A 26,128-nucleotide genomic window follows, 5' to 3' on the forward strand; every position below is an offset into this window, starting at 1 on the left:
TTGTCACAGTTCATTGACGTGGGTTTAATGAAATTGCTGTTTGCTTCTATTTGTTTAAAAAACAAATCACTTAATTAACTCAGAGGAAAATAACATTCAGTGATTATGGCAATGCACTTGTCCCTACTCCAGTTTGATCTTTCATATTACAGTCCCATTTCTTGCCAACCCTCACAGTAGAGTACAAGGGGAGTGCAGTAGCAGTCCAGTGATTGCTTGGCCTTATATCAATCTCTCTTCTTATAAACACTTAGAAGACTAATTAACAGAGTACTCATATGTGTTTCAGCAAGACATTTCTTAACGAGAAGGGAATGGGCTAAACAAGAGTTGCTAATTGGGAAATTAGGTGTAATAGCATTAACTTATTAAAAGAATGGCAGCTTGGCTTTTGATAGTATAAACCTGCTAAATATGATCATTGTTTTATGTGTGCCTGTTCTTCTGTATCTAACATGCATGATTTTTAATAAATTCCTTAAGAATTGTTAAAAGTGTTTGTGGCACCATGTGGCCTGTAATCATATGTTGAAGAAAATTTCGTCCTTCAGCTCTTCCTTGTTCAGAGCACATGGCTTTTTTCCATTGCTTCAAAAGGAAACCACCTTTGGGTAAAAAAAAAGAAAATTGATAAATATAATATTTATTGTTACATTGTTTTAAAGGCTTTCTTATCATAAAATTAGTTATGTGTGTTATACCCCTTTCAGACTAGCAGATAAAACCCAGGTCATTACCGGGTTAACCTGGGTTGCTGCTAGGTGACAAAGGGGCCAGGGTTGGATTACCGTTTCGAGTGACCCGACAATCCAACCCAGGCAAGTTGCAGGGTTTAACACGGGAACAACCTGTATAACCCTACAGTGTAAACAGATAACCAGGGTCGTCCGATCCGGGTCCCATTTACAGCATGATGCGTTCTGGATTTTCTGTGGCATGGGAATGAGGTCATCTCTAAGCATCGGCAGGCCAGTTCCACTTCACCAGTGTGCTGTGTGAACGGCGCCCATCCGGGAATAACCCGGGTCGGTGTCATGGTCTGAAAGGGGTATGTCCTGGGTCTGAACCAGTTTAGAACCTTGTACCAAATCCTGGGTAAACCCGGGAATTTAGTGTAAAAGGGGTATTACATTATCCATATGCACTTCTTTCCACATTATTATAGTGTGTAACACAGAAAGCAGCTGCGTGTCTTGCTCATGCAAGGAGAGTGAACAAGAGGTCTTCCCAAAGAGTTGAGGAGACAGTTCAGCTCAGTAAAGGGACAAGCGGGAGGACATTGTCTGTGAGAGGCAGAGTGACAGACGTCGAAGTGAAGACAGAAATGCATCTTGTCTCTAAACAGAGACTAGGGGGTTTAATTACTAAAGTGCGAGTTTATAGACGTGGAGTTGCTGCCCATAGCAACCAATCATATTCTATTTATCATTTATCTAGCACCTTCTAGAAGATGATAGCTAGAATCTGATTGGTTGCTATGGACAACAACTCCACTTCTAAAAACCCGCACTTTAGTAAATATACCCCTAAGGAGGGAAACTCAGAAACCTAAAAAGGACCATATATTTGTGTGTACAGCCACTAAACAAAGTGGTAAGTAACCTGATTACCCACTCTTGTAGACTATTAAGGTGGAAGAGGTGATTCCTATCACATTGTAATACCCACAATGCAACTGTGGTGTTAACAGTCTGCTTTATTTTCAGGATGGTAAATCATTTCTCCATTAACAAAATAATGAATTCTTGGCAATTCCTAGCACTAATTTAGCAAAGTCCAACTAACTCTTAGATTGGCCAAATGGTCCGGATTGTTTACAGGAACCAGCAGCTTTTTAAAGGATTAGTTCTAGCTCAGTTCTATTCTAATTAGCTGGTGTTTCACAAGTTTTACCTTTCCCTATATGGAATCGGTATGTAATTGCGGCTGTCGGGATGCCTCCTGTCACAATACCAACAGCGGCATCCTGATGGTTGGTATCCCAACAAGGGTCTGGTAAGTATACTTACACTCCCCCCTTCTCCCCCCAACCCTCCATTCTTGTAGCCTAACCCTAACCCTCCCTGTTAGTTCCTAAACCTAAATCTCCTCCCACGTGCCTAATGCTAACCCTCCCCCCTTAGTGCCTAAACCCAGAGGCATTACTAGGGTTGGTGTCACCCGGTGCTGTAATGCACGGTGACACCCCCCCACCAAAAAATAAATAAATCGGGACCAAGGTGCGCAGCTCCGTGAATTCTTCCTCCTTACCAGTCCAGCAGTCACACTGTGCTCATCACAGAATGCCGGGCGCACCCGACGGGCGTGATGAAGCTTAAAGTGGTCCTAGAGACGTGGTGGAAGGAGCCCCCCTCCCCCCTTCCTCTGCGATTAATCAATAAAATGACAGCATGTGCCTAAGGCGCATGGCGCAAAAAAAGGGGCGTGATCTCGAAAGAAAGGGGCATGGTCATACAATACTATCCACAATTAAAATTCTGCCAGAGAGTATCACAATCTTATTCACATTACACAGCACATAGTACCCCTGATCCACTTTACACCATAAAGTAGTGTCCTTTATTTATGTTACGACACACAGTAGTGCCCCTTTTACACAATGCCCACAGTAGTGCTCTTTTTACACAATGTCCACATTAGTGACCCTTACACACAATACCCACAGCAGTAGTGCCCCTATAAAATGCCCACAGTAGTAGTGCCCCTTATGCAATGTCCCCAGTAGTAGTGCCCCTTATGCAATGCCCCCTGTAGCTGTGCCCATTATGCAGTTCCCATTTTAGCAGTGCCCCTTTATGCAATGCCCCCTGTAGTTGTGTCCAATATGCAATGTCCCCTGTATTCGAGCCCATTATGCAATGCCGCCTGTATTATAGCCCATTATGCAATGCCTCCTGTATTAGAGCCCCTTACACTGTGCCCCCAGTAGTGCCCCTTATACACTACCACCAGTAGCACCCCTTATGCAGTGCCCACAGTAGTGCCCCTTATACAGTACCCCCAGGAGTGCCCCTTATGCAGTGCCCACAGTAGTGCCCTTATACAGTATCCCCCAGAAGTACTCTTATGCAGTGCCCCCAGTAGTGCCCCTTATACTATACCACAGCAGCTCCCCTTATGCAGTGCCCCCAGTAGTGCCCCTTATGCAGTGCCACCAGTAGTGCCCCTTATGCTGTCTCCCCAGTAGTGCTCTTATACTGTGCCCCTTATACAGTACCTCCAGGAGTGCCCCTTATGCAGTGCCCACAGTAGTGCCCTTATACAGTACCCCCCAGAAGTGCTCTTATGCAGTGCACCCAGTAGTGCCCCTTATACTATACCACAGCAGCTCCCCTTATGCAGTGCCCCCAGTAGTGCCCCTATGCAGGGGCCCCAGAATGCCCCTTATGCTGTGCCCCCTCACCTGTGCAGTACTACTTACCTCTCTTCATGATGTACAGGCTGGCTTGCACTTGGGGTGTCCGGGTGTGCACCTCCTTCTTCTTCTCCCGCCCAGAACCACAAGCGGAGCCGGCGTGCCGCGTGCGTGATGAGGTCACCGCAGCCTGCATCCAGAGTCACACACAGGCACAGAGAGATGCTCAGTACCTGTGTGAAGCTCTAGATGTCAGCCGCAGTGAGAGAATGAACTGACCCCCGGCAGCGGCGTGCAGGGCCAGCTCGTTTTTGGGGTGCGGTGGTGCCGGGGAAAGGGGTGTGCGGGCATGTCTGTGGATGGGGTGTGACCCATGGGTGTGTGCGCTGCTCTTTTTGGTGTCACCCTTGAAGGGTGACACCAGGTGCGGGCTGCATCCCCCTAGTGATGCCACTGCCTAAACCTAACCCCCCTCAGTGGTGCCTGACCCTAACCCTCCCCCTATGGGTTCCTAACCCTAACCTCCCCCCCACCTAACCCCGCTAACTAACCTAAACCTAACCCGCCTCCCCGCGACTAACATTAAGGTTGCCCCAGCTTACCTTTGTTTCGGGCATGCATCCTCCTGGATTCCGGCGGTATTTCAATGCCTACCTTAACTCCCTTGTTGGGATTCCAGCGTCGGGATAGAGACCGGCAGCCGTGAACTACATACCCCCTATATACAACTGATTATCCATGGTGTCCTGTTTGATATCAGTTCCTCTGTGCATTCTGCCAGAGTAATGAAAGTTGAATCTCCTACAAACAGGTGGTAACTCATTCACTTGGTCACAATTATCTATCAATAGAGGAAAGGAAGAAAAAAAAGTCTTATAACTGTCGAAGCCGGATGATTGGCTAAGACAGAATCTGTTTAAAATCAAGATCTGCAAGACGCCATTTTGTGACTGGTCGCAAAACACCATTTTTACAACTAAAATAATCCTTACATTAAATATTCAGTGATGACAAGACAGGTTTTTTTTAGATCTGTCTGTAACAAATAATTAAGAATACACAAAGGTATGGTGATCGTTTGCTCTGCATACAGAACAGTATGCCTATGAAAATTGAGAATACACAAAAACACTAATATACTTAGAAGGAATGGATTGGGAAACAATTGTTAGACATATAAGCTATTGTTAGCCATTGTATGCCTTGTATCTAATGGAGAAAGGAATTGTATTCTGGGTAAGCCATTGTCTTTAAGTCTGAGGCTTAAACAAATTAGCCTTACCTGTGTGATCTCATCAAGCCTTGTTTGATCACATGTGTAAACACATTGCCTATCATTGTTGTAGCCCAGTAATATCAAAACCAAGTAATGCAGAGAGAGATACATATATATATATAAATATCTCTCTCTCTATATATATATATATATTAAATTCATGATAAATACATGCATGCACATAGACAATTGCATGTGTACCCACAATGCGTGCATATATATATATATATATATATATATATATATATACAGTTGCTATTTCAGATATAAACCTACACACTGCACACTTCCATAAAAGGTTCCCTAGCATTAAAGTGTAATATCCAAGGTTTATGCAGTAGTTATTAATGTTGTGTAATAAAGGTTATTTGATATCTAAGGTTTAGTACATGGTAAGCTGACCGTGTTTGGTGTTGTACTGATTCACTGTGTCTAAACAGATTTCCAGTATCATCGGTGAGAAGATCGCAACATGCATCTGCAAACTATGGACTATAGAGAGTTAAAACATTAAAATGTACTCTGTAATGTTAGCAGCTTAGATTAGCATGCAGCGGGAAAAAGGACACAAAGGGTTGTTAGAGGCTGTTTGTGTCCATTCGAGTTGACCTATGAACTATCCTGTGACAGAAGCACTTTTAAGAAGAACCAATGGAATCATGTCAAACTTGTCTATTGTATTGCCTATCCCTGTAAGAGTATATATGTGCGCTCTCTGACCCCAGTCTTGAGTCTTCTTGCTGTGCTGTTGACGGAGGTTTCTAATGCTGATGCCGGGATCTGGGCCCAAAGCGGCGTGCATATATAACAACTGTACCTTGGGTCTACATGATTTATTTGTGCTAATTGTCTTTAGATCACAGCATGTAACCATCTGTTTTTATATTGAATAATAACTTTTTGTGCTTTGAAACCACACTCAAAGTCTGAAAGCATTTATTTACTGTGCGACTCATTACGCTAAATAGCGACAATTTTAGAAGGTATAGGCAGGATTTTAGAAGGTATAGACAGGATTGCATAGAGGTTTTATTTAGGTATCCATAGTTGGGGGCTCACAGTGTTAATCACGCTACCGGTCACTTGGTAACACTCGGTAGCAATCTCTCAGCAAAAGGGTGGAGGCGCCATAGCAGGAGAACGCATTGTGCCTTTGAAATCTGCTACCACTTTGTTGCTGAGAGCCCTGTTATTGTGGCTTTAGGAGCGCTGATTGAGAATCCAGGGACGATGGAGGAAAAAGTTTGTTTTCCTTCATCAATAGTTTTTTTTGTGTTAAAAATGGGAAGTCGCATTATTGTGTATGCGACCAGTCACAATATAGCATAAAAGTCATAATACGTGTTGTGTAGTAGTCGCATTATTGTGTATTGACTAGTCGCACAATAGCGTATACATACTTTCGGTATTGCTGCCACGTGTTTTGAACAAAGCCATTGAGAGTGCATTGATAGACAGCATTGTTGTAAGCATCTTGATCAGTGTTGCCATAGTCTGGGAAAACGTGTATTTTTCTGCGCAGGAAAAGGGTGTGTAACAGTGAGTATTTGTTGGTAGGGACAAGAGTTCCCTAGTTAAGGATATCGTAGGACCCTAGGCGCAAGGGTCGACCTAGTAGCTCGGTAGTAGATACCATTCTAACACATAAGCAGGTGTAGTTGTTGTCTTTGTTGTAGGTTCGGCTCCCACTGTGATTACAGTATTCAGTGATCAGTTATCTGGGTTATTTGAGCATTGTAATTGAACCGCACAGTTTTGGCTAAATTGTGATTGTGAACTGGGTAGAGAGTGGACAAAATCACTGAAAAGGGTAGATGTTATTGGAATGCCTACATGCTAGCAGTTGAAAGGTAGTCAAAAAGGAATTAGGTGCGTGGAAGCAGCCTGGTTATTTTTCCATAGGTTTGTGGGCGCGTCCTGTTAAGACGTCCACAGGTAAGTGAAAGTATCTTGATTGTCTTTCACCAGTTTAAATCTCCATTGAAAAGCTTAGGGATCTCCCAGGTGGGGGCCAAGCAAATGGTAGAGATATTAGATGATGTGCTGCTGATGGAAGCGCCGCTTGGATTGGCATGCCATATTATGCATACTAAGTACGGTGCTTATGCAATTAGGTATTGTGATGTATGGTTTAAAATGACAATGAAGAGTGTTAGACCATTTCCCAGAATTGGTAGCTTTGATAAGGAGGTATTGAACAATGGCCCTCATTCAGAGCCGTACGCTCTGAGCAGAGCACACGCTCTGAATGAGGGCCGCCCTCCATAATTATGGAGCGTCCTCCTGGACGCTCGTATAGCTGTGGGTCACCACCCACAGCCTATACGAGCGTGCAGTTTGATGGCTGCGATGGTCGTGACCATCGCGACCATCGCCACTGCGAGCCGGAGCCTGCGGTTGAGGTTTTCAACCGCAAGGCCCGGAGTGATTTTGGCTCTATCAGAGCCAAAATCACTCCCACTGACATCACTAGTGATGTCAGTGGGCCGGCTTCTGATGGTAGGCGTTCCCTTGGGAACGCCCCCGTCTGGGAGGCACGCCCCCGGCACGCCCACCAAAGGGGGCGTGCTGTCAATCAACATCGACAGCACACCCCCTTTGATCAGACACAACGAGCGAAGGAAAGTCCTTCGCTCATCGCGTCTGGCGCATGCGCACGACGGAGCTCCCTCCGTCGTGCGCATGCTCAGTGCAGACCATCGACCCACTTGCGAGCGGACAGCCGCTCGCGAGTGGGTCTGAATCAGGCCCAATGTCCGAGATAGCATCTGTATGGTGTGCTCTCAAATGAAAAAGGTAAAATATAATGAGTGTTTAAAATTATGGCAGCGTGAGGGGGATGCGTGGCTTAAAGGTGTGCACGCAACGCAAACTAGTGTCGCAAGCACGTAACCAGAAAGTACACACGCAGCGCTAAACTGCGATGCGTGCGCGCCGCGAGATAGCATGCACGTGCAGCAAGGTAGCATTGCAGAAGGTATTGCCAGTGGTTCACATGCACCACCGCTGCCCTATGCGGATGGGGGTGCAGGTGCAGTTGTTGAAAAAACCCATAAAAATTTAACAAGTAATTTGTACCCTCTCTTAAGTAATCATAAAGAAAATGTTTATGATGCGGATGATGAGCCTACTGTTATGCCTGCCATTTCCCATGCTGTACACATGTTAGAGGCTCCACCACAACAATCACAAGTGGTGCCACCATCTTCATCAGGGAAAGCACAGGAAGTGTTTACATCCACTGCACCGATAGAGGAAGTTGTTAACCCTATACGTAGCAGTAATAGACTAAATCCCCAGCCAGGTAACAAGGTCAAAAGTAGCAGTGCGGCCGGTCTGCATCCCATCCGGACAATAACGGTTCTGAATGGGAATGCGGATGCAAACGGTGTAGTGCCCACAAGGGAGGTAGCAATGCATTGTCCTTGGACAAGAGCGGAGCTAAATTCCATAATGAATGATTTCCCTGATCCTAAAAAGGAATTAGCCAAATGCCAAAGATTTTTAAAAAATTTGGGTAGTGCTCACAAGCCAACCAACAGAGATTGGCGAGTGGTGTTAAGGGCTTGTCTTCCACGCAATACTGATGTGACAAAGTTTATCACGGATTGTGTATTGGATGGAGATGTTCCCTTAACAGACGAAATTAACCAAGGTAACATTTCCCACATTATAACTCAATTGGGTGCATATTTTTCAGTAGTAGTTAACTGGAGCAAAATTTTCACCATAAAACAAAAAGAGAGTGAATCTGCAGAGGATTATTGTAACCGAGCTCTGCAGGCTATCACCCAGTACACTGGGTTAAAGGATATTAAAGATAGCACTCATCACAGGGGAATGATTGTCACTGTAATTATGGATGGTCTAAAAGAGAACCTAAAGACCCGAGTTCAGACCTCACAACCTGGCTGGAGGGGAGTCACTGTAGACACCCTCTTAGAATCCACTATTGAACATGATAAGAACATCCTTAAAAAGAGAGAGACCCAGAGCGAGAAGCTAATGGCTGTTAGTATTCAAGCTCTAGAAGGAATGACTATAACATCACAGCCAACAGTCACACATGCACCTGCACAGCTACACCTCCTCACCAATCCAGCACCACCTCAAACACAAGCTTACCCCACTTATCACACACAGCCACAAAACCCATACTATCCACAACCACCATATTTCCCTCAATATCTTTACCCACACCCACCATCTTTCCCTTCTGCTCAACCCACACAGCAATCCTTTCACCCAACCCACTCACGAAGGTGCTTTAACTGCAACCAAGTGGGACATATAAGTAGGAACTGTAGGGTGAAGAAGGTAGGACCCCCTAACCAGGGAGTACCTGGATATCCCCATAAGTGATATACACAGAGTAGAGGAAACCTACAACAGTCACCAGCTCCAATTGTGGCCGTAAATGCTGTATTGGGGAGTGAGAGTCAACGCTAGGTGTCAGGTCATACCTGTAGTCTACAGATAGTCAGGTTAACGTGAAGTACTAGGGAAGAACCGGTGATGATGGTTGATGTAGCTGGTACCAAATATCCTTTCTTTGTAGACACAGGGGCGACCAGGTCAGTGATAAAATCTCCCGCTAACTTACAGGTAACCAGCGAGACGGTACCAGCAATGGGTGTAATGGGTAAAGTGCAACATTATCCTTTTACAAAATCCACAGAGGTCACTATCGGGCCATTGCATAACAGACATTCTTTCCTCCTGGCAGCAGTGGCTCCTACTAACCTACTGGGAAGGGATTTGTTATGTAAGATGGGATGTGTCATATATTGTACCTCTGATGGTGTATTTCTAGATATCCCAGAGAGAGTTGTGCATGAGGTGAGGGATATGTTGGACACTCCCCAAAGGATAATGTATCACTCTATTGGTTTAAGTGAAAATCCATCTCAGGTAGATCAAATGCTATCCCAAATTCCAGATTCACTTTGGACCAAGGATGGACAGGACGCTGGATTAATGGCAAACATAATTCCCGTAATGGTAAATCTAAAAAGTGGTAGGCAAGCTCCTAAAATTCTCCAGTACCCATTAAAACAGGAGATAGAATTAGGGGTTTATTCCATAATTGAGCGATTGTTACAGCAGGAAATTTTAGTTCATACAGCAAGTGTAGTCAACAGTCCCATCTTTCCTGTAAAGAAGAGTGGTGGGAGGGGTTATAGGCTGGTACAAGACCTTAGAGGGGTTAATATGGCGGTAGAGAGCCAATTTCCCATAGTGCCAAATTCAGCTGTCATTCTTATGCAGATCCCACCCAAAGCAACCCATTTCACTGTCATTGACCTCTGTTCTGCTTTCTTCTCTGTACCTCTTCATCCTGGCTGTCAGTACCTGTTCGCCTTTACATACAGGGGTGTACAATACACATGGACACGATTGCCCCAGGGTTTCATAGACAGCCCCAGTATCTTCTCCCAGGCCTTACATGACTGTTTACAATCTTTTCAACCTGCCAATTGATCTGTTCTAATACAATATGTGGATGATTTATTGTTATGTTCTGATTCATTTATGTCATGTTTAAATGATACTAAACTTTTGTTGCTTCATCTCTCGCAAACAGGACACAAGGTTGCTAAGGACATATTACAGCCATGCCAGGCTAAGGTTAAATACTTAGGGCACTGCCTAACCCAGGGCCTACGACACCTGACAAATGATAGAATCCAAGCCATACAGACCATGACCCTGCCGCAGAGCCAAAAGCAAATTTGTACTTTCTTGGGAATGTGTGGTTATTGCAGAATGTGGATCCCAGGTTTTTCTATTTTGGCATTACCATTGCAGGAATTGGTGTCATCCTCAAAACCCGATCGTGTCATACATACGGAGGAAACAGAGCAGGCTTTTCTTAATCTTAGGATTAAAAGGATAGTCTGACGAGAGCACCTGCATTGGGAATACCTAACTATGAAAAACCCTTTGAATTGTATTGTACGGAAGCCAATGGCTGTGCAGCAGGTGTCCTCACTCAGAAACATGGTGATGCTAACAGACCTGTAGCATACTACAGTGCAGAATTGGACACTGTGGCAAGATCACTCCCAACGTGTTTAAGAAGTGTTGCTGCTACCGCTCTTTTGGTCAACAAGAGCGAGGACGTAGTGTTAGGGCATGATACAATTGTCTATACACCCCGTGTAGTATCTGCCTTGTTGAATTCAGCCCGAACCAGACATGTCTCCTCAGCTAGGTTCACTAAATGGGAGCTAGCTCTGATAGCACCTGCAAACATCACCATAAAATGGTGCAATATGTTAAATCAAGCTACGTACTTACCGTATGTGTATGGGAATGCACAAAGGGTGGAGGGTGAGTCTATTTCAGAAGGTGAGTTTTGCAGGGCTACTAATGAACATGATTGTATGGATTATCTGAATCAAACTTTTACAGCTAGGCCTGACATTCGTGATACACTTTTAGAAAAATGCAGATTTTATGTTTTACACAGACGGGAGTTGTCGTAGACAAACAGACACAGGTGAATTATGTACAGGTTATGCTGTTGTAAATGACGAGGATGTCATAGAAATGGAACCTCTTGGTCCGCCTCACTCAGCTCATGGGGGCAGAGTTAGTAGCACTAAGGAGAGCGTGTGAATTGGAGGCAGGAAAATCTGCTAACATTTACACTGACTCAAGGTATGCGTTCGGGAAGGTACACGATTTCGGAGCTCTATGGCATCTGAGAAATTTTATGATAGCAGCAGGCACACCAGTAGCCCATTCAAAACACATAAAAGGACTTTTGACAGCCATTCAAATGCCAAAGGCAGTGGCTGTCATAAACTGTAAAGCTCAAACATGTGAGGACGACCCAGTGTCTTTGGGTAATAACAGGGCAGACGAAGCTGCCAAGTAGGCAGCAGGGTTGAAAATAAATGTACCTAATGAACAAATTATGGTTTTTCAAACGATTGATATGCAGAAATTAATTAAGATGCAAAACTTGTGTTCCATTCAGTAAAAAGCAGTCTGGAGATCGAAGGTATGTGGGCAGGAGTCCTCCGGACTTTGGAGACATGGACAAGGTAAGCCGGTGGCACCCAAGGCATACTACTCAAGCTTGGCTGAGGGAGCACACTGTCTGACTCACTTGGGAAAGCAAGGTATGTGTAAGTTGGTATTGGCGTGCATCGGGCTTCTCTTCTCAAGCTGAGAAGAGAGCAATGTCCTGTTTGACATGCTTAAGGAAGAATGTTGGAAAAACAATACCAACTGAACCATCCCACATCCCTCCGACAGACGGACCTTTCCAGGTAATACAAATTGATTTCATCCAATTACCACCCTGTAGGAATCTCAAGTATGTATTAGTTTGTACAGATGTATTCTTTAATTGGGAAGAGGCCTATCCAGCTGCCACTAATACTGCTGTGTTCACTGCTGAAAAGATTGTACAGTAGTTTGTATACAGATACAGTATCCCTAGATTTATTGAAAGTGATAGAGGTACTCATTTCACCGGTGACGTCTTCCAGAGTATGTGTAAGTTGATGGGTATTGATAGTAAACTTCACACCCCATATCGACCCCAGGCCAGTGCCAAGGTGGAGAGAGTGAACGGCACTTTTAAAAATAAATTAAGTAAGTACATGGCAGAAACTGGACTGGGGTGGCCAGAAGCACTACTGTTGGCCCTACATAGCATAAGGGCCACTCCTAGGCCTCCTCTTAATCTGTCCCCCTATGAAATACTGTTTTGTAGACAACCTCATTTGATTGTAAGTCCACAGGAAGATCTGAAAAGTAACAACGAGGTCACTGTAAAGGATCTTATAACAATGAGTAAACAGTTGAAACAGCAGCAGGAGAAACCGAATTTGTTGTCACCCGATATGCCAGAGACAAACTGTCATGATGTCAAACTTGGAGAATTTGTTGTGATCCGAAATTTTTTTACACTCAGGTTGTCTTATAGATCGGTGGGAAGGTTCGTATCAGGTGTTGTTGACGAGTACCACATCCTTGAATGTGGCCGAGAGAGATACTTGGGTCCATTCCACTCACTGCAGGAAGGTTAACCAACCGGTGGAGATACAGGGCAGAGTCGAGGCAGATAATGAGGACCTGTCAATTGCGAACCTGTTCCGGGAGGATTAAAAGAGTCTCCATCATCTTGGTTTGTCTGGGGATTTCTGGTTTCTGTGACAGAGGACAGATAAAGGAGATGGGAGCTGATGTTGATGTTAATGTAGTGGAGTCGAGAGGAGGAGTGCTACGCCAATCAGAGGAGTGTCTGACCAATCTTAGTACCATAATTGTTATGTTATTTGGGAAGGATACGTCCAGAAATTATGACCCTTACACATGGTGAAATGCTTAGTATCCAATAAAAACACCCCATCTCCACATCTTCAAACACATGTTGAAGTGCAGGAAATGTACTAGGGCGAATCGAGAAATCAAGATGGTGGTGGTAAGCATTGGAGATATGGATACCAAGGTTAAGGAAGAGCTGTATTACAACCCTGAATTAGAATGTACCCAATGATAAAGTGATCCAGATTTTGTATGGTTGTTCATGAATATATATCGATAATGTTATTTTAAAACATCCTAGGTAATACTGTCCAAATTCCCCCTCAAAACTTCCTTTATAGGCTAGATGAATTCCCACATCCTGCCAATGGTCCCTTAAGGATCTGCAGATGGCGCATAAGGATTGTTTCACCCTCCTCGAGACGCATTATCTAATGGTTCAAATGACCAAACTGTGTCATACCATAATAACATTAAAAGGTATATTCTCATGCATAGCCAAACAGATTCAAAATAGGTTGTGATAGCGTTTGATTGTCTATCAAAGGGTGGACTGTCGAAGCCAGATGATTGGCTAAGAAAGAATCTGTTTAAAATCAAGATCTGCAAGACACCATTTTGTGACTGGTCGCAAAACACCATTTTTACAACTAAAATAATCCTTACATTAAATATTCAGTGATGACAAGTCAGGTTTTTTTTAGATCTGTCTGTAACAAATAATTAAGAATACACAAAGGTATGGTGATCATTTGCTCTGCATACAGAACAGTATGCCTATGAAAACTGAGAATAAACAAAAACACTAATATACTCAGAAGTAATGGATTGGGAAACAATTGTAAGACATCTAAGCTATCATTAGCCATTGTATGCCTTGTATCTAATGTGATGTGGTTAAGGAGAAAGGAATTGTATTCTGGGTAAGCCATTGTCTTTAAGTCTGAGGCTTAAACAAATTAGCCTTACCTGTGTGATCTCATCAAGCCTCGTTTGATCACATGTGTAAACACATTGCCTGTCATTGTTGTAGCCCAGTAATATCAAAACCAAGTAATGCAGAGAGAGAGATATATGTATATATAAATCTCTCTCTCTCTCTCTATATATATATATGTATATATATATATACAATATATATATCCATATATATATATATATATATATTAAATTCATGATAAATACATGCATGCACATAGACAATTGCATGTGTACCCACAATGCGTGCATATATATATGCATATATATATATATACAGTTGCCATTTCAGATATAAACTTACACACTGCACACTTCCATAAAAGGTTCCCTAGCATTAAAGTGTAAAATCCAAGGTTTATGCAGTAATTATTAATGTTGTGTAATAAAGGTCATTTGATATCTAAGGTTTAGTACATGGTAAGCAGTCCATGTTTGGTTTTGTACTGATCCACTGTGTCTCAACAGATTTCCGGTTTCATCGGTGAGAAGATCGCAACATGTGTCTGCAAACTATGGACTATAGAGAGTTAAAACATTAAAATGTACTCTGTAATGTTAGCAGCTTAGATTAGCATGCAGCGGGAAAAAGGACACAAAGGATTGTTAGAGGCTGTTTGTGTCCATTCAAATTGACCTATGAACTAACCTGTAACAGAAGCACCTTTAAGAAGAACCAATGGAATCATGTCAAACTTGTCTATTGTATTGCCTATCCCTGTAAGAGTATATATGTGTGCTCTCTGACCCCAGTCTTGAGTCTTCTTGCTGTGCTGTTGACGGAGGTTTCTAATGCTGATGCCGGTATCTGGGCCCAAAGCGCGTGCGTATATAACAACTGTACCTTGGGTCTGTATGATTTATTTGCGCTAACTGTCTTTAGATCACAGCGTGTAACCATCTGTTTTTATATTTAATAATAACTTTTTATGCTTTGGAACCACACTCAAAGTCTGAAAGCATTTATTTCTTGTGCAACTCATTACGCTAAATAGCGACAATTTTAGAAGGTATAGGCAGGATTTTAGAAGGTATAGACAGGATTGCATAGAGGTTTTATTTAGGTATCCATATAACCAACAATTAATAACAGTGGAATGAGGTAAAAAGTGTAAGTAATATGTCAGGGGAGTGAAAACAAGAGAATAGAAAAAAATTAGAGAAAGAACTAATGGGGAGGATTTCTTTTTATCAGTTATGGGAATATTATCATGGAGAAATGGGATAATGTGTTTGGTCTATATATATATATATATATATATATCACCGAAGTGCAAAAAGTAAGCGATAGTTGCCTATTATCATGTAGAATCCCCTCTAGACCGTGAAAAAGTGCAGCAACGGGTGTGGCATTGATTCCACAGATTGACAGAAGACTTATGGAGAGATATTGATCCAAGCCATCTGTATAGCTTCCCACAGCTCTATCATATTTGTAGATGAAGGATCTTGGATGCGAATGGACCTCTCAACCACATCCCATAAATGCTAGATTGGGTTCATGTTGGGCGAACATGGTGGCCACACCATTTGTTATAACTCTCCAAAATGCTCCTCAAACCAATTCTGGACAACTTGGTTAGGATGACACAATGCATTATCCTGCTGGAATATTCCATTGTGGGGGTACATGAAGTCAATGAAGGCCTGAAAATGGTCACCAAGCAATGCAATGTAGTGGTTAGCAGTCAATGACGTGTTTAAGTGGATAAACAGACCCAACCTATGCCATGTGAACACCAACCACACCATTATGGAATCACCACCAGCCTGCATGTTGCCTTGTTCACAACTGGGGTCCATGACCTCATGGGGTCCACACCACACCTGAATCCTATCATCACCCTATCAAAACAACTGGAACCATAACTCATTGGATCATGTCACATGTTGCCAGTCCTCCAGGGTCCAATTAGCAACGTCACAAGCCCAGATGAGGATCTGTGTTTGGTGTGATGGTGTTAACAGGGACACATTGGTGGGTCTCTTCTGCTCCAATATCCTATGCAAGCTAAAGAACACTGACCTGCTGGATATGCATCTGGTACCTCCTGCATTGATTGTGGATGTGATTTGAGCCAGTGTTGCTTGTCTGTTACCACTGAGAATTCTGTCCAGACCTGCTGGCCACAATCATTATGCACCCTTGTTCAGCCACTGGACTGTCCACGGTGGGTGGTAATGGCTTACATGAGGTATTCCCAGTACACATGTGGCACCGTAGATTGAGGAATGTTGAATGTCCATCCATTAGGTGTGTGGGAAACATTCAGGTAATTACACCGCTGATACAGGTAGGAGGAGTTAGAGTTCAAACTGTCAGTAACTGTATTGTGACTGTTACTTAGTATAGGTGTTTTTGTTACTTCTTTCATTAGCAGCAATCTACAGAGACAGTGGCAAGATTTATAAAATTTCATGAGGTATTTTTCAAAAATGCTTTATGAATATGTATGGCCAACTAACAGCCTAAATAGCAATTGAACAAAAAAAACGATCATTTGGATTACTACAATGCTGGCGAGCGATTATCTGGTAACTGTTGCACACCTATCTTCCTCACAGAATAGACATATCCCAACCCCATACACAACAAGAAAGAATTATGTCTGATATGCTCTAATGTTCTGGAGTGTGGGGGCGATAGGTGCATTGATATTAACCACTGATCGTGAATTATACAAATTAACTAACAACAAGAACTGGAAATATTAGACTTAAATTCTTAGATAGATCTTATATCATGTGTGTGATCAGATTCAATAGTCCAAAAAAAAACACAATTCTTTGTTCCACTGTGTGCCACCTCAGGGAGAAGTCAGGATGGATGTGCACACTCTATAATTTTCATGTCTTCAGCATAGGGTTTGTTATGTTGCACTAATTTACATTAATAGCCCCACCTAGTGGTCAGGACAGCAGCAGTTTAAATCTGATCTATTTTGTCCTTCTTAACAATCCATAGCAGTCTAGCAATGCATTCTAGGCTAAAGGAGCTGTAAGCAGCCATTTTCCTTTTCACATGGTCCCAGACAGTCATCATTACATATGCTCAACCTGGTACAGCATCCGATGGTGAGTTCTAAGCTTCAACTGTGCCATAGATCTGCTAGCCAGTTATGTTATGCATGTTAGCTGTACTATGTGACATTGCAGCCTGTACTTTGCATACTGTATATTTCATGTTGTTTGCATAGCCCATGTAATGTATATGTTTGCCTTGCATTCCCATGTACATTTAGTAATTGTTTTTTATTATTTGTTTACAGTTTTACCATCACTTATCATCACTTATCATTACTTATCATCACACATGCGCACACACGTGCACACTTGTTTATACGCATTGATCTGTGTACATCTACGCAAGTTCCTCTATCGAATAATAAACTCAGTTCTTCAGATCACATCTGACTGGTTTATTGGAAGATAGAGTATTAGTTATGCTGGCTGCTCCAAATTTGTAAGACACTTTGGGCCTGATTCTGACCTGGTTGCAAGCGCTGTGCGCTCGCAACCGGGTCGATGGTGGGCCAGTGTGCATGTGCACGACGGAGCCGGCTCCGTTGTGCGCATGCATGAGACCCGGATAGTGACGGGCAATCCGTTGCTCTGGGTCTCGTACCAAAGGGGGTGTGCTGTCAATGTTGAGTGACAGCATGCCCCCTTTGGTGGGCGTGCTGGGGGAGTGGCTGCCGAAACGGAGGCGTTCCCATGTGAGCACGAGTGATGTCAGTGGGAGAGATTTCGGCTGTTAGAGCCGAAATCTCTCTGGGGCTTGCGGCAACAAGTCCCTACCACAAGGGTCTCGCTGCAAGCCCGATGGTCGCGATGGTCTTGACCATCGCGACCATCTTCCTGGCCGCTCGCTATAGCTGTGGGTGGTCACCCACAGCTATGCGAGCGGCCAGGAGGCCGTTCTAAAAAAAAAAAAAGCCCAGCCCTGATTCAGACCCGCTCACGAGTGCGGGTCGATGTTGGCCAAGTGCATGTAGGCGGCTCCGTCGTGCGCATGCACGAGACCCGAATAACGACGGCCAAGCCGTTGTTATGGGTCTCGCACCAAAGGGGGCGTGCTGTCGATGGTGAGTGACAGCACGCCCCCTTTGGTGGGCGTGGTGGGGGCGTGGCTGCCCAGATGGAGGCGTTCCCATGGCAATGCCTACCGTCTGGGGCTGGCCCCACTGACATCACAAGTGATGTCAGTGGGAGTGCTTTGGCTCTGATAGAGCCAAAAGCAGTCCAGGGCTTGCGGCAACGAGACCCTACCGCAAGGGTCTCGTCGCAAGCCCGATGGTCGCGATGGTCTTGACCATCGCGACCATCATTTTAGCCGCTCGCTATAGGAGGCCGCTCTTAAATTCAGAGGGACGGCCCTGATTCTGAATCAGGGCCACAGTGCGGGGCAGTACAATAATCCTGAAGTCTGTAGGTAGGGTGTTGTTGATAGTTGCAATCAGGTTATTCTGCATGCAAAAACTGTGGGCATGGTATTCTTTAAAGTATAGTTTGTTGCCTTGATGTAATATCCCGGGCAGCATGTTATGTCGGCTAATAATTTATATAATATGTATATATATTAGGGGTGAGCGGGATCCGAGTCAGGCTCGACTTTTCCCGCCTGACTCGGATCTGAAATCGAGGCAAAACGTCATCATCCCGCCTTCCGAGTCTCGCGGGTTTTGGATCCTATATAAGGTACCCGCGTCGGCGCCATTTTCTCACTCGGCTGTGGACAGTGAAGAGGGAGGGTGGGAGTTAGGGCTGGCTGGGCTGTGTAGTGTAGTGTAGTGTAGTGCTGCTGTTGTCCACTACTTCAAAGTCCATAGGGGCTGGCTGTGTTGTGCTGTGCTGCTGTTGTTAATAGGGGTTGTTAATAGGGGCTGTGTCCACTACTTCAAAGTCCATAGGGGCTGGCTGGACTGTGTTGTGCAGTCAGTTCTCCATAGGGGCTGTGTCCACTCCAAAGTCCTGTGTAGTGTCCCAGTCCTAAAGGGGTGCTGTAGTGTTGTCCAGGGGGTGCTCTGTCCATCAGGGGTGCTCCCCTCAAGTGCTAAAAAAATAATATATTTTCTGTGTTTGTGAATTGTGAGCGCAGTAGCCGCACGTGCATCAACAAAGTAGTGCCAAGCGTGCGCCTGTGTCATAAGTAAAGGGCCGGCTGGCTTGACCGTTAAAGGGTGCTGTAACCCCCAAAGTACACTCCAGTCCAAACCAAAAAAAAAATAATTTTCTGTGTTTGTGAATTGTGTGCGCAGTAGCCGCACGTGCATCAACAAAGTAGTGCCAAGCGTGAGCCTGTGTCATAAGTAAAGGGCCGGCTGGCTTGACCATTAAATGGTGCTGTAACCCCCAAAGTACACTCCAGTCCAAACCAAAAACAAATTATTTTCTGTGTTTGTGAATTGTGTGCGCAGTAGCCGCACGTGCATCAACAAAGTAGTGCCAAGCGTGCACCTGTGTCATAAGTAAAGGGCCGGCTGGCTTGACCGTTAAAGGGTGCTGTAACCCCCAAAGTACACTCCAGTCCAAACCAAAAAGAAAAATTATTTTCTGTGTTTGTGAATTGTGTGCGCAGTAGCCGCACGTGCATCAACAAAGTAGTGCCAAGCGTGCGCCTGTGTCATAAGTAAAGGGCCGGCTGGCTTGACCATTAAAGGGTGCTGTAACCCCCAAAGTACACTCCAGTCCAAACCAAAAAAAAAAATATTTTCTGTGTTTGTGAATTGTGTGCGCTGTAGCCGCATGTGCATCAACAAAGTACTGCCAAGCGAGCTCCTGTGTCATAAGTATAGGGCCAGCTGGCTTAACCGTTAAAGGGTGCTGTAACTCCCAAAGTACACTCCAGTCCAAACCAAAATTTTTTTTATTTTCTGTGTTTGTGAATTGTGTGCGCAGTAGCCGCACGTGCATCAACAAAGTAGTGCCAAGCGTGCGCCTGTGTCATAAGTAAAGGGCCGGCTGGCTTGACGGTTAAAGGGTGCTGTAACCCCCAAAGTACACTCCAAACCAAAAAAATATATATTTTCTGTGTTTGTAAATTGTGTGCGCAGAAGCCGCACACGCATCAACAAAGTAGTGCCAAGCGTGCGCCTGTGTCATAAGTAAAGGGCCGGCTGGCTTGACGGTTAAAGGGTGCTGTAACCCCCAAAGTACACTCCAAACCAAAAAAAATATATATTTTCTGTGTTTGTGAATTGTGTGCGCTGTAGCCGCATGTGCATCAACAAAGTACTGCCAAGCGTGCGCCTGTGTCATAAGTATAGGGCCGGCTGGCTTAACCGTTAAAGGGTGCTGTAACTCCCAAAGTACACTCCAGTCCAAACCAAAAATTTTTTTATTTTCTGTGTTTGTGAATTGTGTGCGCCGAAGCCGCACGTGCATCAACAAAGTAGTGCCAAGCGTGCGCCTGTGTCATAAGTAAAGGGCCGGCTGGCTTGACCGTTAAAGGGTGCTGTAACCCCCAAAGTACACTCCAAACCAAAAAAATATATATTTTCTGTGTTTGTGACTTGTGTGCACTGTGGCTGCACGTGCATCAACAAAGGAGCAGCGCCAAGCGTGCGCCTGTGTCCCATAAGTAAAGAGTCGGCTGGCTCATTTCTTAAAGGGTGGTGTAACCCACAAAGTGCACTACTCTCCAGCAAAAATAAAAAAATATTTTCTGTGTTTGTGTGTGCTTTAGCCGCACGTATATATCAATATAACATAAATGGAGGACCAAACTTTCTCCGATAAAAATAAAATAGGGAAAGATCAAGAACCACTTCCTCCTAGTGCTGGTGCTGCTGCTGGGAGTTGTTTATCATCCCAGAGAGGAAGTAGGAACATCACTACTTTTACTAAACAATTGACCCTTCAACAGTCCCTAGCGATGAGGATGAAGTACGACAGCAGTCATCCTGAAGCAAAACGTATAACTGAGGCCTTTACTGCTATGTTGGTGTTAGACGTGCGTCCGGTATCCGCCATTAGTGCAGTGGGATTTAGACAATTGATGGAGGTAGTGTGTCCCCGGTTCCAAATCCCGTCTAGATTCCACCTGCATCCTCAAAGCAGCAGCGACAAGCGTGCGTCTGTCTATTAAAGGGTGGTGTAACCCTCAAAGTGCGCTCCACAAACAATAAAAATATTCTTCTTTTTTTTTCTGTCTTTGTGAAATGTGTGGGCTGTAGCCGCACCTGCATCCTTAAAGCAGCAGCGACAAGCGTGCGTCTGTCTGTTAAAGGGTGGTGACACCCTCAAAGTGTGCTACACAAACAATAAAAATATTGTTCTTTTTTCTGTCTTTGTGAATTGTGTGGGCTGTAGCCGCACTTGCATCCTCAAAGCAGCAGCGACAAGCGTGCGTCTGTCTGTTAAAGGGTGGTGACACCCTCAAAGTGTGCTCCACAAACAATAAAAATATTCTTCTTCTTTTTTATGTCTTTGTGAATTGTGTGGGCTGTAGCCGCACTTGCATCCTCAAAGCAGCAGCAACAAGCGTGCGTCTGTCTGTTAAAGGGTGGTGACACCCTCAAAGTGTGCTACACAAACAATAAAAATATTCTTCTTTTTTCTGTCTTTATGACTTGTGTGCGATGTAGCCGCACTTGCATCCTCAAAGCAGCAGCGACAAGCGTGCGTCTGTCTGTTAAAGGGTGGTGTAACTCTCAAAGTGCTCCAAAAAATAAAAAACTATTTTTTTAATGTGTTTGTGACTTGTGTGCGATGTAGCCGCACTTGCATCCTCAAAGCAGCAGCGACAAGCGTGCGTCTGTCTGTTAAAGGGTGGTGTAACCCTCAAAGTGCGCTCCACAAACAATAAAAATATTCTTCTTTTTTTTTCTGTCTTTGTGAATTGTGTGGGCTGTAGCCGCACCTGCATCCTTAAAGCAGCAGCGGCAAGCGTGCGTCTGTCTGTTAAAGGATGGTGATACCCTCAAAGTGTGCTCCACAAACAATAAAAATATTGTTCTTTTTTCTGTATTTGTGAATTGTGTGGGCTGTAGCCGCACTTGCATCCTCAAAGCAGCAGCGACAAGCGTGCGTCTGTCTGTTAAAGGGTGGTGACACCCTCAAAGTGTGCTACACAAACAATAAAAATATTCTTCTTTTTTCTGTCTTTGTGAATTGTGTGGGCTGTAGCCGCACTTGCATCCTCAAAGCAGCAGCGACAAGCGTGCGTCTGTCTGTTAAAGGGTGGTGACACCCTCAAAGTGTGCTACACAAACAATAAAAATATTCTTCTTTTTTCTGTCTTTATGAATTGTGTGGCCTGTAGCCGCACTTGCATCCTCAAAGCAGCAGCGACAAGCGTGCGTCTGTCTGTTAAAGGGTGGTGTAACTCTCAAAGTGCTCCAAAAAATAAAAAACTATTTTTTTAATGTGTTTGTGACTTGTGTGCGATGTAGCCGCACTTGCATCCTCAAAGCAGCAGCGACAAGCGTGCGTCTGTCTGTTAAAGGGTGGTGACACCCTCAAAGTGTGCTACACATACAATAAAAATATTCTTCTTTTTTCTGTCTTTGTGAATTGTGTGGGCTGTAGCCGCACTTGCATCCTCAAAGCAGCAGCGACAAGCGTGCGTCTGTGTTAAAGGGTGGTGTAACCCTCAAAGTGCTCCAAAAAATAAAAAACTATTTTTTTAATGTGTTTGTGACTTGTGTGCGATGTAGCCGCACGTGCATCAACATAGTAGCAGCGCCAAGCGTGCGCCTGTGTCATAAGTCAAGGGCTGGTTTGGGCATCTGGTCCAGACTGAAGGACATGCCAACAATTTCTGACAAGTCTACTGTCACTGCATATGATACTGTCCTCAAAGCAGCAGCGACAAGCGTGCGTCTGTCTGTTAAAGGGTGGTGACACCCTCAAAGTGTGCTACACAAACAATAAAAATATTCTTCTTCTTTTTTCTGTCTTTGTGAATTGTGTGGGCTGTAGCCGCACTTGCATCCTCAAAGCAGCAGCGACAAGCGTGCGTCTGTCTGTTAAAGGGTGGTGTAACCCTCAAAGTGCGCTCCACAAACAATAAAAATATTCTTCTTTTTTTTCTGTCTTTGTGAATTGTGTGGGCTGTAGCCGCACTTGCATCCTCAAAGCAGCAGCGACAAGCGTGCGTCTGTCTGTTAAAGGATTACATCGGTGACAGCATCCAAGTAGGCATGTCAGACTGTCCATACCTGTACTGGCAGGAAAAAGAAGCAATTTGGAGGTCCCTGTACAAACTGGCTCTATTTTACCTGAGTTGCCCCCCCTCCAGTGTGTACTCCGAAAGAGTGTTTAGTGCAGCCGGGAACCTTGTCAGCGAAAGGCGTAGGAGGTTGCTTCCACAAAATGTGGAGAAGATGATGTTCATAAAATTAATTATCAACTCTTCCAGGGAGACCAGCCTCCAGAACGTACAGAGGGACCTGTGGTGGTGGATTCCAGCGGGGACAAATTAATACTCTGTGAGGATGAGGATGTACACAACACTGAAGAGGGTGAGGAATCGGTGGATGAGGAGGATGAGGACGACATCTTGCCTCCGTAGAACCAGTTTGTGCAGGGACAGATTAATTGCCAGTTTGTTTTGTGGGGGCCCAAACAAACCAATCATTTCAGCCACAGTCGTGTGGCAGACCCTGGCACTGAAATGTTTGGTTTGTTAAAGTGTGCATGTCCTGTTTATGCAACATAAGGGTGGGTGGGAGGGCCCAAGGACAATTCCATCTTGCATCTCTTTTTTTTCTTTGAATTATGTATAGTTTGAGGCCTAGTTTTTCAAACTGCCATCCTGTCTGCCACTGCAGTGCCACTCCTAGATGGACCACGTGTCTGTGCCGCCCACTCGTATCTCTTAGCATAGTCATCCAGCTACCTCGGTGCAACCTTTTGGACATAAAAACACTATTGTGAGGTGTGAGGTGTTCAGAATAGACTGGAAATGAGTGGAAATTAAGGTTATTGAGGTTAATAATAGCATAGGAGCAGAAAAACCCACAAATTCTGTGATTTTAGCTGTTTTTATGCTTTTTTTCAAAAAAATACAGATCCAAAACACAAAACCCAGAACCCAAAACACGGAAGGGTGGTTTTGGCAAAACCAATCCAGATCCAAAACGCGAAGAAAGATCCAGATCCAAAACCAAAACACAAAACACGAAAAGTGGCCGGTGCACACCCCTAATATATATATATATATATATATATATATATATATATATATATATATATATATAAATATACATACGGTGTCTGCTGCCACAAATCTTTCTCAATCCATGTAGGACGTCACTCCTGTATATATGCACACCGTCTCTCCACCACAAAAATTAAATATTGCACGGCATTAGGAACTTGCAGGCACTATGATGCAAACTACTGAGGTAAAATAATTGTACTTACTCGGATCTTATCCTTAGTGTTTGCTGGTCCTGGATGTTCCAGATGCTGTGTGTTCTGCAGATTGCGTGCGTGTGAGAGAATGGGATGTATAGTCAGAGAATGAAAAAGTGGATTGCACTATGTAAAGATACAAATCCTTTTATTTGTAGTATTGCTGGTACTAAACTGCCCATGGATATCAGCCTATGGCTGCATGGTGCTGGATACTCTAATCCACTAATTGTTATAAGACAAAAATGATAACATGAAAAACGAAAATAAAAATAATACCAGTCACTCATTAAAATGTGGGTGTGCCCGAAGGCGTTCCATCTCAAGGAGGGACTTTTTCAAGTGCATTTAAAAAAACTTGTTTGGATTTCCTATTAAATCTCATGCAATGAAAGTATCTGTATATTTATACCACCACATTGGGCCAGCTTGGCCAGGCCACTCATCCACTGTACCTTGCTCAATTACAATCAAATATTTGCTCACAAACCACTATTTAGACACTATTTCACTGGCCATTGAAGCACATGCCTGCATGCCGCTGCACGCGTATGTCCGCAATAAAGTACAATGCTTGTGGCTGCCATCATTTGGACACATATTCAGATTTTTTATGCAGTTTTGCACACTTGTAATCCAGCAAATGACATGTCTAAAATATTAGGATATACAGTAGTTTTAATTGAAGAATAATCTCACAAGGTGTAGAATGGACAGGGCCTGGAGAAATAAAGGTGCTGGTGGTTTCTCCCACCGAGGGTGCAATAATATTTACTGATGACTCTGTGACTGCATAGGTCTGTGGAGCTAATATAATAAAATGGAGCAAAGAGCAATTACAGTGGCCACATAAAAGATTATGGAGTCTATGTACAAAGCCTTGGAGAGAGATAAAATGGATGGAGATAAAGTGACAACCAATCAGATCCTGTCACTTTACAGGCAATGTTTGAAAAATGACAGAAGCTGATTGATTGGTACTTTATTTTATCTCCATCCACTTTATCTCTCTCCAAAGCTTAGTACATAGACCCCTATATGAGATACGATCATCTTTGAGTTTTGCCCTGTGGTATTAGTGTTTTTTTTTTCTATGAGAAAAGGTACTGGTACTTACTTACAGTTACAATTTAATACATTTGATCTGTCTTCAGATGCTCATTTTAGTAATTTCTGAAACAATTTCACTGATGCCTTCCAGTTTCTAGGACTAGTTGTAAGAATTAAAAATATTATAAAAAAAAAAGTTCCACTACTGTGTACCATTGAGTACTGTACCATCAGAAAAAAACCCTGGGTAATAAATAAGGTCTGGAATTTTCTAAGTTTGTGACACTGTAATAATCATGTATTATACACCGTTAACCATATTTAAACTTCTTTGAAATAAATAGTTAATAAGCTAAGCACGTTCTAAATGTATTCTTTTCTATGCACCTTGATGAAGTCTGCGGGAAATGTGCAATGCATGGAAATGTGCTGAGAATAATTCTGGTATTAAGTTTTCAGTTTGTGTAAAGCATATTTGACTAAGTCAGTTCAGAAAATTAAATTTGAAGTAAAGGCAGGCAACTATTCATCTTGTAATATTAAGTCAGCAAACTCAACATTCAATTATCCATCAAAATACATAAAGTTTGGCAAGTAATATTGCTGTGAAAACATAAATAGTAAATCTTTCTTAAGATTACATGCGACAGCTGAGTTGAATTAGTTTTATTATGTATTGAATATAGTATAGCATTCATACACATTTATTATTGTGCAAATGTAATGTGGTCTGTTTCTTGCTGGGACCACCTTACCAGCTCACACACAAACCACAGGAAGTGAGAATGAGAATCAATTAAATGACTCAAGGCAGAAAGAGTAAAAAA

The 26,128-nt window shown here is 43.5% G+C and overlaps 1 protein-coding gene across 1 annotated transcript in view; it reads right to left on the minus strand.

Annotated features, from left to right (window-relative positions):
- Positions 1 to 314: 314 nt before the first annotated feature.
- CUNH6orf58 (chromosome unknown C6orf58 homolog) overlaps positions 315 to 26,128 on the minus strand; it is an 87,302-nt gene continuing 61,488 nt past the window's right edge. The window contains exon 6 of the mRNA XM_088451473.1: positions 315 to 605. Coding sequence (XP_088307599.1) covers positions 451 to 605 — 155 coding nt within the window. The 3' untranslated portion in view covers positions 315 to 450. The remainder of the gene's footprint in view (positions 606 to 26,128) is intronic.

This window comes from Taudactylus pleione, unplaced genomic scaffold (genome assembly GCF_031769625.1).
Source record: "Taudactylus pleione unplaced genomic scaffold, aTauple2 ptg000006l, whole genome shotgun sequence".
Taxonomy (NCBI): domain Eukaryota; kingdom Metazoa; phylum Chordata; class Amphibia; order Anura; family Myobatrachidae; genus Taudactylus; species Taudactylus pleione.